Genomic DNA, 17,931 nt, shown 5'->3' with positions numbered 1-17,931 from the left:
GACGAGCTGCTTGACTAAGTAGTATGTTCCGAGCTGTGAGTGGAGAGATGGCGTGGCAGGACATCAGTAGACGAATAAGTTTGAGTGGTGTCTTTAAAAGTAGGAAAGATCACAATATGAAGATAAAGTTGGAATTCAAGAGGACAAATTGGGGAAAATATTCGTTTATAGGAAGGGGAGTTAGGGATTGGAATAACATACCAAGGGAGATGTTCAATAAATTTCCAGTTTCTTTGCAATCTTTTAAGGAACTGCTAGGAAAACAACAGATAGGGAATCTGTCACCTGGTTGACTGCCCTAAATGCAGATCAGTATTGACTTGATTGAGGACGGAAGTTGTCATAGTTTTCTAATAACAATATAATAATTTTTATAAATAATTTCTATAATGCGTTTACGTTCTTCTAAACCTAAATTGGGTTGGATGTCTATAATCGCCAGCTCTATGAATAGCACAGCTCGTTAGGCTCAAGTAAGGTATCGAATTTAGAATAAGTCTGTAGATCGGGTATGGCAAACTTTTACCGACTAGAATGTCAATTAAGGTCTTGATTATTAGTTTTACTGCCTAGTGTGCCATCGGTTATTTTCCTTGAAAATCATCATGAAACCCCTCATTTGACTTCATTAAGTATTAGATTTCATTACATATAAATCCATTCGAATGAATGTTTTATAATTTTATTTTGGAAACATCACTGAACATTACATTACAGGTACATTTTAAGAATAAGGTATTTCTTGCTCCGCCTCTGTGCTGTAGTGTTTAGTGTGATTAGCTGTAACCCCCGGAGGCCCGGGTTCGATTCCTGGCTCTGCCACGAAATTTGAAAAGTGGTACGAGGGCTGGAACGGGGTCCGCTCAGGCTCGGGAGGTGAACTGAGTGGAGTCGGGTTCGATTCCCTCCTCAGACATCCTGGACGTGGTTTTCCGTGGTTTCCCACTTCTCCTCCAGGCAAATGCCGGGATGGTACCTAACTTCAGGCCATGGCCGCTTTCTTCCCTCTTTCTTCTCTATCCCTTCCAATCTTCCCATCCCCCACCAAGGACCCTGTTCAGCATAGCAGGTTACGCTGCCTGGGCGAAGTACTGGTCATCCTCCCCAGTTGTATCCCCAACCCAGAATCTGAAGTTCCAGCACACTGCCCTTGAGGCGGTGGGATCCCTCACTGAGTCCGAGGGAAAAAGCAACACTGGAGGGTAAACAGATTACGAAAGAAGGTATTTTTGCCTTATCCTAATAAAATTTAAAAAAGGTATGGCTATAGAATTAAGACATACCTTTTACTAAAGCATAATGTTAAAATATGCTATGTTGCTAGATTTGCGACCTATTTATTACATCTTAAAATATGAAAAATGTAATGGCATATGGCAGGTCTTTTGATTTGACGCCAGTAGACGACCTGCGTGTCGTGATGAGGACGAAATAATGATGAAGAAGTTACATACACTCAGCCACCGTGCCAGCGAAATTAACCAATTATGGTTAAAATTCCCAACCTTGCTGGGAATCGAACCCAGGACCCTGTGACCAAAGGCCAGCACACTACCCATTTAGACATTTAAATATGTTAGTATGCTATCTGACGTGCTACTGAAGTCGTGTTCGCTGTCATCTGTTGGCACGTGTGTCACAGGTTCGTCATCCCTGCTCTAGGCTATTAACAAGGGAACTGTTTATGTTGGACCGGATTGTTGTAGATTACTCATTTTCTTAGCCACTGCTCATGGTATGCATGGGTATCGGGTTGAGTTCTAACCACGAATATAAATGAACTCAGACTCTGCTATGTGTCCCGTCAAGAGATCACTTTTAATAGGATTCACCATATTGTACATTGACCTGAAGGTTCGTTCACTCTTTGAACTGGATGGTGCAGAAATCAGACGAATGTATTCATCTAATTTCTTTTCTACATTCTTATTCTTTTTGTACTCTCTGCAATCCATTCTTATTCAGCTTGAATCTACAGTGTTGAGTTGAACAAATGAGTGCTTTGCAGTTTTTGTCAGTAATATATATAGAATTTCTGCGTATTCACATGACTACAAGATATTTAAATGATCAATACGAGTATCGTAAAAATATGTATTTGTATGTATGTCTACCATTTAGAACTAGTTTCCGGATACGGAGTCAAGGATGAAGTAAACAAATTAGTGAATATTGGTTCGTTTACGAAGAAGAAAGTTTAGTGTGATGCAATGGATACTATTTTTAATGCTTTCCCTGACAATGGATATTGTAACACAATGAATAAGTGTCTTCATCTTTTCCTCGACAGTGGACAGTGTAACCAAATTAGTGAATGTTGGTTTATTTACAAAGAAATGATTTGAATTAATAAGCTTCTTTGTGTTTTCATTGACATTGGACGTTGTAACAACGTTTGTGAATGTTGGTTAGTTTACGAAGAAAGAGGTTTACTTAATAAGCTTCTTTGAGTTTTCCTTGACACTGGACACTATAACAATATTTGTTAATGTTGGTTTGTTTGCTAAGAAAGAAGTTCAATTAATAAGCTTCTTTAATTTTTCCTTGACACTGGACACTGTAACAAAATTTGTTAATGTTGGTTTGTTTGCTAAGAAAAAAGTTTAATTAATAAGCTTCTTTGAGTTTTCCTTGACACTGGACATTGTAACAAAATTTGTTAATGTTGCTTTGTTTACGAAGAAAGAAGTTGAATTTCTTCTCATTGGGCATTGTTCCCAATTAAGTGAATGTTACTTTATTAGAAATCGCTCCTTCATCCAGCAGATACGTGAGATTTAAACACTTGATTTGAAGCTTTCGTACTTGTATCACGGAAACGTTACGTTTTCTAGAGTGGGTTCCTATTCAAAACATTATCTACTCCGTCTCTTCTTCAATCCCTAGGAATTTGTAGTGGGGATTTCTGAACACCATGTGTGTAAATCAGTTTTTGGTTATCTTGAGTCCCATAGGAAATTTATGTTGGCGTCATGTTAAATAACAAATCATTTGAAAAAATATAGGTGTAAGAATGATATTTAATTTTTATAACAAGGGAATGTTTTCTTTTTTCTGGAATTTCTGGGTATAAGAGAGAAACTCACTAAAAAATTTACCTTCAAGTCCATTCTCTCAAGCAGTACCTTGAAGACATTTATTACGGGGTCGAATACTCCAGAGTCATGAGAATATAGCAGAAGCACCGTGGAACTAACTGGCAGGAGGGCTCTGGTATCCTCAGGACTTTCTTCTGATCTCCGAGTTGTTCTACGCCTTGCAACTGTGTATAACATTAAAGAAAACATGTACTTTCTACCACATATTTCGTACATCTTTTAAACATAGCAAATATCTTTAAGTATTACATTTTCACTTCTTTACTGATATGTTCGTGCATAGAAAGACAAATTTGCAATCTCTGTAACATTATTTCGTACCTTTTGGTTTCGGTATCATTAGAATTGAAATCAATACAAATCCTGTGTAAATAAGGTTAGCAATCCGTTTAATAAACAATACTAAGACTAGCCTCGAATCAATGAAAATAATAGGAGTATTTGCCAGATGAGGAACTCTTAAAAATACTCCACTTTCCAACCCTCAAAATGCGTCCGTGGGTCATTTATGATACCACTGAACAAGGTTGGTCTTATAACAGGAAGTACCTTCATATTCATTTGTTGGTATGTGTTGTTTAACTGTTGCCAGGCTGGTGAGATTTCATAATAAACTAATAGTCGTGCAATAGAGAAAATTAAAACAACAGAGTTCTTCGCCTGAACATACGTGGTGCCATTAATGACCCCACAAGGCAGATTAAACACTGGAAATGTCACGACACAGTTTGAAGGTTAACATAGAATACCTTTAAGAATGCGAGCTATCATGAAAACACAGTAGAGGCGACTAAACTAGTTCAGACGTGGTTCGACTTCGACCGGGCAGCGAAAATTTCATAACAGACTGCCCTTGCCCCTGAGTAAACCATCGCTGAAGAAACAACACCGCTTAGCTAACAGAATACAGCCATGTGCAGCAGTTCACTAAAGGGGACAAATAAATACAGAAATTTTGTCATTTATCTTATTTACAAATTAGTTTAGCTATTTCATTTTTGTTGTTGTTTATGTTGTTGTTTGAGTCACCAGTCCATATATGGTTTGTGCAGCTCGCCATGCCACCCTATCCTGTGCTAAGCTTTTCATTTCTACATAACTGATGCATCCTATACCTGTTCTAATCTGCTTGCCATATTCATACCTTGGTATACCCTTACCGTTCTTACCCCCTACACTTCCCTCAAGAACAAACTGCACCAGCCCTGGGTGTCTATATCGCTTCTTCTCGTCAAATTTAGCCAGAACGATTTTCTCTCACCAATTCGATTCAGTATCTCTTCATTCGTGATTCGATCTATCCATCTCACTTTCCAGCATTCTTCTGTAACACCACATTTCAAAAGCTTCTATTCTCTTTCTTTCCGAGCTAGTTATTGTCCATGTTTTGCTTCCATACAATGCCACGCTCTAAACAAAAGTCTTCAAAAACTTTTTTCTAATTCCTATATCAATGTTCCAAGTGAGCAAACTCCTTTTCTTAAGAAAGGCCTTCTTTGCTTGTGCTAGCCTGCATTTTATGTCACCGGGCGAGTTGGCCGTGCGCGTAGAGGCGCGCGGCTGTGAGCTTGCATCCGGGAGATAGTAGGTTCGAATCCCACTATCGGCAGCCCTGAAGATGGTTTTCCGTGGTTTCCCATTTTCACACCAGGCAAGTGCTGGGGCTGTACCTTAATTAAGGCCACGGCCGCTTCCTTCCAACTCCTAGGCCTTTCCTATCCCATCGTCGCCATAAGACCTGTCTGTGTCGGTGCGACGTAAAGCCCCTAAAGCCCCTAGCATTTTATGTCACCCTTACTTCTGCCATCGTTACTTATTTTTTCTAGTTGTTTTTTTTTTTTACGTCGCATCGACACAGATAGGTCTTATGGCGGCGATGGGAGAGGGAAGGGCTAGGAGTGGGAAGGAAGCGGCCGTGGCCTTAATTAAGGTACATCCCCAGCATTTGCCTGGTGTGAAAATGGGAAACCACGGAAAACCATTTTCAGGACTGCCGACAGTGGGGTTCGAACCTACTATCTCCCGAATACTGGACACTGGCCGCACTTAAGCGACTGCAGCTATCGAGCTCGGTCGTTAGTTATTTTACTGCCCAAGTAACAATATTCATACACTTCGTTGAAGATTTCATTTCCTAATAAACGGCGAATTCCTAAGATATCTGGGTGATTTATACAGTTTTACATGATTCCTTGCTTGTCGTGTAAAACTAGAATTTTGTCCTTGCGCGATACTCGTTCTTAAGTGACGTAAGGATGGGGAAGAGCTAAGATTGGTAAGGTAGCAGCCGCGGTGTGAAAATGTGAAAAACAACTTCAGAGCTGCCGACGGTAAGATTTTTTGCAAGTTGCTTTATGTCGCACCGACACAGATAGGTCTTATGGCGATGATGGGGCAGGAAAGGTTAGGAATGGGAGGGAAGTGGCCGTCGTTTTAATTAAGGTACATCCACAGCATTTATCTGGTGTGAAAGTGGGAAACCACATAAACCATCTTCTGGGTTGCCGACAGCGGATTCGAACCTACTATCTCCCGAATGCAAGCTCACAGCTGCGTGCTTCGAACCGCACGGCCAGCTCGCTCAATGTGAATATTTCTATTAGGCTGCAAAGTACATAGATATCGAGACTGGACAGGACAGAAAGAAGAAAGCACACAGAAGTTCGGAGGATGACTTGGATGATAGTGGTGGTGGTGAATGTGGTAATTGTTTTAAGAGGGAGTCTAACTGGGCAACCATCCTGTCTTAACACTAATCGGAGGAAAAGAAGGAAGAGTTCGGATCCTTCGAATAATGAAGGACTACGCAAAAGAAACAGAAGTGCCACGAAGAGGATGAACATGAAAGGCCCTCTAGCACTCTACAAGGTAATACCATTGAGAACAAGAGTTAAGCAAGGAAGTCGAATAGGAAAGACTCAAGTGAGGAAACTGGATAAGCAATACCAGAATCAGTGAGGGTCCCCGTGGTCCCCATTCTACGCTCCCAAGCCGAAAGCTCCTTGCGTTCCCTTTCACTCGTCTCTTACGGTCAGTAGATGCAGAGTGGGTATCGGCCCTCAAGTGGCCACTGCCGGTCCGTGCTCCAACAGCTCTGCACTCTGACCGGCCAACCGAGCAGAGGAGGGGTGGCCACAGCTCTACTGTGGTTTTAGGCCTCTGCATTCGGGAGACGGGACAGGACTGGACCTCACGGCTTGTCCCAACCGTCGGCTGTCCTGAGAATGGTTTTCCGTGGTTTTCCATTCTCCTGCACTAAGGCGAATGCCGGGACACGCCTTCACCTTTTCCGCACATCTCCTTCACCGTAACAAATCTCCCGGCCTGAGAGACGGCGTCACCGTCTACGAGGCCCGCCTCCCCCTTTAGAGGAGGAATGAAAACATTTAGTAGTAGTAGTAGTCGTCTCTTATAACGACAGCCAAGGGATTCTGTGGATATATTTTACAATCCCCATCCACAGAGGGACTTTCGTATGGAGATGGTACTCTCCAAAATATATTTCAAAAATGCTTTATTTCCCTTTCCTTTTTCAGTATTTTATGCGAACTGCCATTAATAACCAAACCATGAACACACAATATGTTGATTTAAAAATACTGTATACATTGACAAAACATTAGTATTTCATAAAAAATTCAAATATTAAAAATTTTGAAATGACGTCACATAATTATTTAATGTAACTTTTCAAGGCTGTATCGTTAGTGATTCCTAAGAGAAGACACATATTATTAGCGGTATTATGATTTATCATAGAGATACTAATTATCCGTTTAGTTACACTTACCCTTTTGTCTAAAAGTAAAGAAAGCAATCGCTAACAGAATTAGGACGAAGACCGCTATGCCGATAGTCAATGTTGAATCCTTTTCGCTTGGTACTGGAAAAGGAATGGGCTCATGTTTCACATCAGTCCCTGCAATGTAAAAAAGGAATGCGTTCAGTTTCTTTACAGTAACTATGAACTAATGACAGAATGATAGGGCACATCATAAGTCATCCAGGTCTTGTTCGGTTACTTTTTGAGGAAAGTTTAGGAGGTAAAAATGGTAGGGGTAGACGAAGGTATGAATATGACAAGCAGATTAGAGCAGATGTAGGATGTAAGAGTTACGTAGAAATGAAAAGGTTAGCATAGGATAGGGTAGAATGGAGAGATGCATCAAACCAGTCTATGGACTAAGGACCCGACAACATAAACTAATCCTATTCTTCACTTCTTGATGGAATCACAATGGATCAGATGTAGTAGCTTATCATGGAACATCGGATTTGGTATGACATTCCTGCTGCTGTTGTTATTACTGGAACCACATTCAAACACAAGAAAGCACACATTGGTAAACATCAACCAAGATGTGGAGAGAATTTCATTATGCTTAAAGACAAAAATAGAATCGCAAAATGTAACTATCATCCCGACTTCTACAACAGACACATTTATTTCATCTTAAATCCAGCTTTCTCTTCCTAAGTCCAGCCATTATTTCATTCTACTTCTAAAATGCATTAACAATTGGCGCTGGTGCTCTGTTCACGATTACCTTGCACCCCTAATACGCCAGTATATGCCACGCACACCATCGTCGCAACTTTCACCTACATATACCTGAGTTGTGTTGAATGATTCCCAGTTTAGTGTAGTAAATGTTCGTTGTTTTAGACATTAAAACGAGTAAGAAAGCTGTCTAAAGTAGGAAAAATCTTGTTAAAAACGTTGACGAATACTGAAAGAGAAACTAGATTGACTAATAAAAGGAAATACGTACGGAAGTCTGAAACAGCGAAACAGAATCAGAAGTAATATTTCAATTGGCACTAACCTCATTTACCGGCAAAAGTTGGGTGTGAATCACCTTCACGACCATACAGGGAAGGATTTATTTATTTATTTATTTATTTATTTATTTATTTATTTATTTATTTATTTATTTATTTATTTATTTATTTATTTATTCGATAGCGCCTCATTGAAACACTCGGACACCTTCAAACTTTCAATTAGTAAGGATTCATATCTACTAATCATCAAAGAAAATCAAGGTATGTTTTTATAAGACAGTTTATAATATGCTAGTACCTTGTGAAAAACGTAGGTGTTTAAACTAGGTATCACCATCAAACTTGTAAAGAGATTTTAGCTTTACGAGATGCTGTACCTCTGACTGCGTCTAAAAAGGCTGACATTGGTGCTAAGCTCAAATATTTGAGTGAAAGAATTTCTAAGCGCTCCAGCAATTAAGCAGATGTATATATATTTATACCAACAACGTTGACTTAGATCTTTCCTTCAAAGATCACAAGGACTTGGCTTATTTGTGAACTAATTTATCCTAAATATGTTTATTTGTTTGCTTTGTTTATATCCTCCCTTTTGTTTGGTTTTCAAGGGAGCAAACAGTTTAAACATATTTTCGAACATTTATAGGCAGACTGCTCTGTAATTTTTCCTCAAACATACCTTTGGCACTCAGATAAATTCTCTCCAGCATTCTTTTGGAGGGTGGTTGTCTAGTTGTACTTCCTCTTAAAACAATAATCACCACCAACACCATCACCATTCTTATGTTATGATGAAGATAGTGCAAGATCGTTTGCCTGTAGAAATGAAGCAGAGGGCTATGTTACACTCTGCAAGAAAGTTCCTCCTTGTAAACATGAAGCGTTATGCAAGCCATTCTGCTGCTATATAGAAAATACTGTACTAATGATTTAAAGACAAGTGTTGCAGCGACATTTTTTGTACAACAAATATATCTGGCAGATATTAACATTACCCCTGACACCGAGATTGTTATAAAAGTGTTTCTGCTCATTATCCTCATTCTGGTAATATATCTTGTGGCATAGGCTAGATAAAAGGTGTTACATTCAATGACTTATCACAGTCTGATCTTTGGCTTTGACAATATATTTTGTGGAAATGAAATGGCGTATGGCTTTTAGTGCCGGGACTGTCTGAGGACATGTACGGCTCGGCAGGTGCAGGTCTTTTGATTTTACTCCCGTATGTGACCTGCGCGTCGGGATGAAGATGAAATGACGATAACGAGGCGGACACACACACCCCCAGCTCCGCGTCAGCGAAATTAACCAATGGTGGTTAAAATTCCCGATCTTGCCTGGAATCGAACCCGGAACCCCCGTGGTCAAAGGACACCACGCTAACCACCTAGCCATGGTGCCGGGCTATTATGTGGAGACCTATGCCTGTTCTAGTGTCATGCAAAACACGCTCTATTCTCGGTTCATATTTGTCGAGTATGGCTATGACCGAACTTCGCTTCTCTGAGGCCAGACGATCTATGTACGCTCGACCTTGCCCCTTGATACTCGCTCCTTCACGCGCTATCTCAGTCACAGGTAGATGTGCTCACCTCCCTCCGTCCTTGTTCAGCCGTACTCACGTTTGTCCCGCTTAAGTTTATCTCTCGAAACATTACGTTTTTGCCACAATGGTGGACTCATGACTGGACATGAAAATACGATATTTCTAGACTGTGTTTCTGCCTCGCATGTAAGCAAACCTGGAAATAATGTAGTAAATATCACTCCTGTCGGAGAAATGGTCAATGAAGTTCACGTGCTGCCACATGTATTCCTCCTGGCTAGCGCACTTCACTGCTCTATATACGGAAACTGAATACACATTATTAATGCATGTCATATATTTCACTACTAGCCATACCAAAGACATTTGACACAAACTGTGCAAAGAGGATTTCGGCTCGTAAACACTACGTCCCGCCAGCCTTGGCTTCGACAATATGAAAGTGACCGAGGTATGAGCGATGCTAGTAATGCCATTCCTTATGCAGCTACTCCCTGTTATGAATGGCGTGAAAATGTTGTTCATAGGGTCGGTTGGTGCATGCATTTCAGTGGGATTGGCAGACTGATATGTAATAGCAACTTCTGGCTTGATGAGGAAAGCAACGGGAAACTACCTCACTCCTCATTTCCCTAGTACGCCTCTTCAGTGATGCCTAGGCCATCTATGACAGCTGATGGTGGAGGTATTGAGGATCCAACCAGCTTTAGGGCTGAGAACTAAACCTACACACACATCACTTAAAGTTAAATATAAACCACTAATTTAATTTTAAAAATTCCTCTTTGCTCAAGGTTTCTATCCAGGGAGATATGGCTAGCGCAAACAATCTCGCTTCAATTTGGGAATGAATTGTAAAATTATTAGTTATTGTTATGATTGTTATGAATTAATAACAAGTCATTGACTTGGTCTGGGTCTAGCTAACTCCTACAACTCTTTAAAAGCATTCCCGCTTTATTGAAGTTTATTTCCCTGCTTGATGGAATGCACAACGTACGTCTGGCAATTACTGACAGAGTAGGTAGACTAATTCCATGCTCCTTCCACCGGGAGAATGGGAAACAACGGAAAACCATTCTCAGGACAGCCGACGGTATGGACCGGCTCCTCTCCGTCTCCCGAATACAGTGCGTAGAGTCACGGTAGAGCCGTGGCCCCCCCTCCTCTGCTCGGTTAGCCGGTCTGAGTGCAGAGCTGTCGGACTACGGACCAGCCATGGCCACTTGTGGGCCGAGACCCACTCTGTAACCACCGACCCTGAACCAACCATCCATCACCCTTTTATACCACCGAATTCCCGGCCTTTGCTCTTTGTAGACAAGGGCTTACTCTTATCTGAATAATGATGGCGCCTGGCCCTCGAAGTGGCCTGGTGCAGGTCTTTCGAGTTGACGACGTATAGGTGACCTGCGCATCTGTGATGATGGGGCCCTACCTATGACGAATTCTAATGATGAAGACGGCACACACGTATCCAGCCCCCGAGCCCTCAGAATTAACCAATGAAGGTTAAGATTCCTGACCCGGCCGGGAGTCGAACCCGGGACCCACTGGACCAAAGGTAGCACGCTAACCATTTAGCCATGGAGCCGGACTCATATCTGATTGCAACATCAGTAAGGCAAGCCAGGTCATCCTCCCTAGTCAGCAAACTTCACTTCGAGCATGCCTTGTCGAACGAATTGGAGCAAACTCGGGTATTTAAGTTTACACGCTCCACTCGTGCGTGATAGTGGTTGCATATGCATCAAGGTAAACGTTGCTCTGTCGTGGTTACCCGTCTCAAGTTCGAACAAAGCACGGCGCTAATCTGTTCGCTTTTTTAATCCACGCAGCAGGAATTTTCAGCCTGGACCGGCGACAACCCGCTCTACAGCAGCGATAGAGCAGTTGCCGCATCACTCATAAACGTAGGCTGGCAAAGATGACTCGCAATCACCTGTTCACTTCGGTAACCCTGCTAGAATCTGCTGCACTTCGAATGTACTAGTGTTTATTTACATGGAAGGTTTAAATGATCATTTCAGACACCTTATGTTGAATTATTCCAAGGAAAAAAAGAAAGAAAAGCTTCAAAAATTCGGAGGAAAATTTGTGCTGTTGACGGTGAAGATGCGGGTAACCATCGGACTGGAATTCGCTCCTTAAAGGATAAACCTCCTACCAGAAGACCCATTGTTACAGACGAAGGAAGTCTTAAGGAGTTGGTCGAAAGTAACCTAAGAGAAATACTCAAGTGCTGAATATAATTATCGTCCTGTGATGTGAGGAAACACCTTCGTTGCGAAGTTTGGGTGCAACAAGGACTCAGCGAACGGAATTACAGAAGTGCAATTATAAGAAATTAATCTTGGGACTAGTTCAGCCACTTAGTGGCCATCTTCAGCCAAATAAATTAAACAGATTATGTGATAACTAGAGTCCGGACTTTCATGCATTAATAGGTTAGAATGCAAAGGTACTGAAGCAAGCAGCAAGTATAGTCTACCTTCACAACAGCTATGCTATGGGGATTGCATAAACAGTAAGAGTATTACCCATCAGAAACCCCTATAATTTATGTTACCCTTGCTACACTATGAAAGAGCTGGTGGCCGACACTTTCCACTAACCAAATTAGTTTGCAATCTATCCTTTTACTGCACAAAAATCCGGGCTTTAGTGATAACTAAAACATATGTATATCAAACACAATGTTACAGGAATAATTATAACATAAAAATACATCTAATAACAAAAATTGGGGTTATGGTCTTCTTGTCATAATATGATGTCTTTAAATAAATCTGGAAATGATAGCCAGAATTAGGAATGAATAAACATATCGAAAAGAAATTAAAAAGGAAAAAGAATATTTATGAAACTCACTTCTAATGTCTGATGTAGAACAAGCACTGACTTGCTGGAGGAAGCAGGCAATGTAAACAAAGGAGTGGATAGGGAGCAAGCAGTGACTTGCTGGAGAAAGCAGGCAATGTAAACAAAGGAGTAGATAGGGATGAGGAGGGGGTAAAGAAGGGAGGGGCGCAATTAACATGATGTATTTCTGATACGTTTGGTGACAGGTGATGCATGATTAACAATATTGGCGCTGGTGCCCTGTTCACGATTACCGTGCAACTCTAATGATCAAAATGATGATGTTGCTGCTGCTGATGATGATGTAGTTACCTCATCGTGTGATGCACAGTAGCGGCCATTCTGAATAATAAGGGGGCACAAAAATTATAGAGAACAAAAAGTACCCGGACTGCGGGGTATAGTGGGGTGCGGGGTTAGTCATAAAAATTGAAAGAAATAGCCATAAAATGGTAAGCTTTTGACTCTCTCTGTGCGAATTTCGATAGAGACATAAAGGTTGATTGTCTACCAACTTATGTGCGATAATAACTGTACCATACAATAAAACTTTCACCAAAGGAACAATAATAATTACACGTGTATTACAATGAGTCCGCCTCTGTGGTGTAGTGGTCAGTGTGATTAGCTGCCATCCCCCGAAGGCCCGTGTTCGATTCCCGGCTCTGCCACGGAATTTGAAAAGTGGTACGAGGGCTGTAACGGGGTACACTCAGCCTCGGGAGGTCAAATGAGTAGAGGTGGGTTCGATTTCCACCTCAGCCATTCTGGAAGTAGTTTTCTGTGGTTTCCTACTTCTCCTCCAGGCAAATGCCGGGATGGTACCTAACTTAAGGCCACGGCCGCTTCGTTCCCTGTTCCTTGTCTATCCTTTCCAATCTTCCCATCTTCCCGCAAGGCCCCTGTTCAGCATAGCAGGTGAGGCCACCTGGGCGAGCTACTGGACATCCTCCCCAGTTGTATCCCGACCCAGAGTCTGAAGCTCCAGGACACTGCCCTTGAGGCGGTAGAGGTGGAATCCCTCTCTGAGTCCGAGGTAAAGCCGACCTTGGAGGGTAACCAGATAAAGAAGAGAAAGAAGTATTACAATTACCCAGTACGGCGTGATTAGAGAATTTAAAAGTAATTCAGTGTTTGACTACACAGTAACAAAGTAACAGACACAGACACATTGACTGAGTGAGACTGTCAGACTGACGAATGCGGTGACCTTGGAAAAAATATACCCCTGCTACCCTTCGCCGAAGAACATGCTACACATTGCTCCGCGGGTCCTCACTACTTCCTGTGGCGCTGTACAGTTTGGTTAGCCGCGACGAACGACAATCTGTGCGCATTTCCGCTAAGTATTTCTCTTAATGAAAATCCACAGCCTGTTTCCAGTCATTCGACCGGGTCATGAATGGAATGAATGAAGCCCCATCTAGCGGCGAGGATAGGAATTGTGCCGGCTGCCGAAACCTGTCGCACTCATCTGGGGCAATGATTAATTACTGACAGATAAAATGAAATGATACTGGGGGGGGGGGGTTGCTGGAATGAAAGATGACAGGGAAAACCGCAGTACCCGGAGAAAAAGAGATGGCGCCAGCGAACATTACGCAGTGTATGAATTTGACACATACGTCAGTTTATTCGTCTAGTATTAACCTACCAGTACACAAGGTGAGTCCGCCAAACCTAGCATCTGTGTTGTATCGTTCAGTGATCAGGTCGACATTTGTGTCTGAAAAAGAACATTTGCGGCACGCATTGCTTTTCTTATTTAATCAAAAGGAAAAGGCTGTGGAAGTTATTCTTTGCCGGTAGGTTTAACTTTAGTCACTCTAACTATAATTCAATGATGACGTGATATTACACGAGAAGGAACATATCAAGGCCTTCATACTTTACCAGTAAGTAAGGGATTACGATGAGGTATAATTTTATTTATTATCTCTGAATTATTTTTCTTTATCTCCTTCTTCTGAGCTTTTTTTTATGGTGAACATGCTCCATCGATTAGAACTTGTCAGACATGTTCTAATCGGCAAGAAGATGCTTTGTGTGTGGTGGGACCAGAGCGGTATTGTGTATTATGAACTATTGAAGCCCGGCGAAACCTTTAACTCACAACGCTATCGCCAACAAATGATTAATTTAAATCACGCATTGATTGATAGACGACCGGAATGGACCAAAAGACATGGCGCAGTGATTTTGTTACACGACAATGCGCCGTCTCACACAGCAAAACCAGTGAAAAATACCTTGAAATCGCTTGGATGGGACATCCTTCCGCACCCGCCGTACTGCCCGGACCTGGCGCCATCTATCACCTCTTCACATCAATGGGACACGCACTCGCAGAGCAGCACTTCAGCAATTTCGAGGAAATTGGAAAATGGCTCGACGAATGGTTTGCCGCAAAAGACAAGCAGTTTTTCTGGCATGGTATTCATAACTTACCTGAAAGCTGGGCAAAGTGTGTAGAAGCCGATGGCCAATATTTTGTATAAGCAAAAAATGATTTTCCGTTGAAAGTTACGTGTTTTATTTACTGCAAAAACCGGCAAAAACTTATGCATACACCTGGTATATGAGTCGCGTTCTGAGGATTGTAATGAAAGTCCAAGGTGGAAAGGAGCCAGTTTGTCTTAGGCATTGCGTACGAACGGTTTTAAATACGTTTATGATAATGAAATGGAGGCTGCTAGTGGTTTAACGTCGCTGTAACACATCAAAGGTTTACAGCCACGCAAAGATGGAAAATGGCTTAGAGTGGGAAGGTAGTGACCGTAGACTTATTTAAGGTACAGTCCCAACATTTGCATGGTATGAAGTAGAAATGTATCATATCAAGATAACGAACCACCTTATATTAACATTGTCAAGAAATATGTATATTATACAAACTTCAAACGAGATATCAAAGTTGTGATTTTATAGATACATATTTTCTTTCTTCATTTATTGATCAAAAACTTGTGCAAATGCATCGTACGTGAATTAGGTCTACTTCTGTGTTACTTAACCTGCATTCTTTTTCATGTATATTAATGGTGCTCGTAACGCCTACCATTGTTTAACGAAGCTCGCAGTACCAACATCTAAATGATGCTCTTAGTGCCCGCATCTGGTAAAACTCTGTTTGTAGAATTTACATTCTTCCTTCTAGTATCCACTTCTGGTAACCTCAAGCCTGTGCCTACAGTGCTCACAATGAAATCGTGGTCGTGTGCTCAATATTAGTGACCCCCTGCCCTCGTCTGCTCCCTAGAGTATTGCTGAAGTCTAAGGTATCAATAACAGATGATGGTGAATCTGCAGGGGATTCTAACATTTCCGAGTTAGGACTCAAAGGAAAGAGAAGGGGAAAGGAAAAAGGGGAATGAAGATAAAGGGAGAAAAATGCACCTAAAGTTTATACGATAAATATATAATCAATAGTTTAAAACTTACCGCTGAAGAAGTAGTTGTTTGATTCGTAATAACAAAATCCGCAGTCAATCTGTGAAAAGAAAGATTTTTTTTGAAACTCATATTGCAGATGTACTGTAAATGATTTCAAAGACAAAGATATTCAAATTACCACCAAACGATAGATATGAAACTCACTTTAATAGGAGCTTAATGCACTGTACGTTAGAATACTTGAGTGTCCATTCGAGATGCAAGTACTAGACGTATGTTGATTAGTTAAGCAACTGGAAGGGCTGACATAGGTCCTAATCGTTGTACCTCCATTACTTTGGTTTTCTAGATCTTCAATAACTGGTCCACACACACACAGCTATCGAGGTAGGTCGCTAAATGGCATGGTTATTCAAAATGCAGGGTTCTGCTATGTATGGAAAATTCCATGCCATCAATGTCCATTTATTTATTTATTTATTTATTTATTTATTTATTTAGGAAACCAAAACAGCGAGAAGCCGAATTGCAGAGTTCCACAATGAAAAATATACTTACAATGGAGTAGCACAAAGCAAATATAAAAACATAAGTGGAAGAACAATGAGGAGAAACATCTAATGATTAAAAACTTACAAAATAACTATAGAAACACAATAATTAACAACAAAACATACAGGCAAAAGAAACGACGAGAAAAATTAAAGATTGAACGTAAAACGAAGAGAAGAACTTATAGCTAGGCACAGTAAGATAAATACAGATATAACATTTAAATAATGGTATAGTACAGTATAAATAAATAAATAAATAAATAAATAAATAAATAAATAAATAAATAAATAAATAAATAAATAAATAAATAAATAAATAAATAAATATTACATTATATACAATAGCCAACGGCCGTAGCCGTGTTGAAACACCGGATCCCGTGAGATCTCCGAAGTTAAGCAACATTGGGCGTGGTCAGGAGTTGGATGGCTTGCCACGCGCTGTTGGTGGGGGTGAGGGAATGGAGGAGCGGAAAGGAACTGGCCACCCTACCGCACGTAAACTCCGGCTCAGGAACACCTCTGCGGAGGTTCGGACCTGCCTTCGGGCAGAATACACCCTTACCTCACCTATGTACTATGTACAATAGAAGAAGAAAAAAGGAATATGAAGGAAATGAGCTAGGTTAAGTTAAGGAAGAATCGTTTAAAGGAGGCGCCATGCAACTGTCTCTTCATCCCAGAGGTTAGTAGGATATACGATTATTGCGAATACTTGAAACAGATGCACTGTAATGAGGGATGATAATGGGCGAGGTGGGAATTCAAAAGGTTTGTCGTATCTCAACACAACAGGGGTATAAATGAAACCAAAGAGGCCTGTGTAAACTATACATGCAGTAACGCTCGAAGTCTTCGCACCAGGCAAATGCTGGTGCAGTACCTTAATTAAGACTACGGTCGATTCCTTCACAGTCCTATCCCATCGTCGCCTTAAGACCTATCTATGTCGGTGCGTCGTAAAACAAATAGAAAAAAGAATGTGGCTTCTATTGCAAACAAACGAGAATGCTCAAATTAAATAATAATTTTTTGGGCAATTAATACCTTTAACTATTCTGCAGAAATAAATAACAATACGTAATGTTTTTTGCCTACACCTTCTAATATTTGGCTACATAGCACATCATGGCTGCGTATCATGCAGGTGTGGGATGAATAAGACGTCGTACGTTTTCCTTAGGAATACTGCTCCATTAAGATCGCAAAGTGTTCAAGAGGCCTCGTCTGTTGGTGCATACATTTGTTCTAACACGTTTATCAAGTAGGTTACACATGTGCTCTATCGGTTCAAATCTGTATTTTGTCTTGACCATTGCAAAATGTTGACTTTAATTCTGCTGAAGTTACTCTTGTCCACATCTAGAACGATGTTTAGGATTGTTATCACCCTGAAGAAGCCATTGACGTGCCATTTTTCGTCTACCATAAGATAACATTTTATTGTCCAAAATGTTCCTACATGATACCTACTATAGAACATACACTAACGGGCCTAAACGTTTATCGGAAAAGCATCCTCATGATATGATATTATCTCTTTAGTATTTTACGGTAGAAACCTGGTAGCATGGATTGATTATTTCAGCTGTAGGGTGACGAATATATCGAATTCTGCCTGAAGATACTCTTGTCAAGCAGTTTCGCAGCCGTGGGGAAGTGATCACTGAACATGGTAGCCAATTCACGC

At 41.0% G+C, this 17,931-nt stretch overlaps 1 protein-coding gene across 4 annotated transcripts in view; it reads right to left on the bottom strand.

Moving 5' to 3' along the window:
* The window catches only part of LOC136874672 (uncharacterized), a 226,927-nt gene that overhangs the window by 19,928 nt on the left and 189,068 nt on the right, over positions 1 to 17,931 (bottom strand). For all 4 annotated transcript variants that reach the window (XM_068227739.1, XM_068227738.1, XM_068227740.1 and 1 more), the window contains 3 exons: positions 15,736 to 15,784; positions 6,889 to 7,017; positions 3,099 to 3,262 (listed from right to left, as the gene is read on the bottom strand). In XM_068227739.1, coding sequence (XP_068083840.1) covers positions 3,099 to 3,262; positions 6,889 to 7,017; positions 15,736 to 15,784 — 342 coding nt within the window. The remainder of the gene's footprint in view (positions 1 to 3,098; positions 3,263 to 6,888; positions 7,018 to 15,735; positions 15,785 to 17,931) is intronic.

The sequence above is a fragment of the Anabrus simplex genome, chromosome 5 (genome assembly GCF_040414725.1).
Source record: "Anabrus simplex isolate iqAnaSimp1 chromosome 5, ASM4041472v1, whole genome shotgun sequence".
Lineage (NCBI taxonomy): Eukaryota > Metazoa > Arthropoda > Insecta > Orthoptera > Tettigoniidae > Anabrus > Anabrus simplex.
Note: the sequence above shows the minus strand (reverse complement) of the source record. Positions and strands in the feature narration are given on the sequence as shown.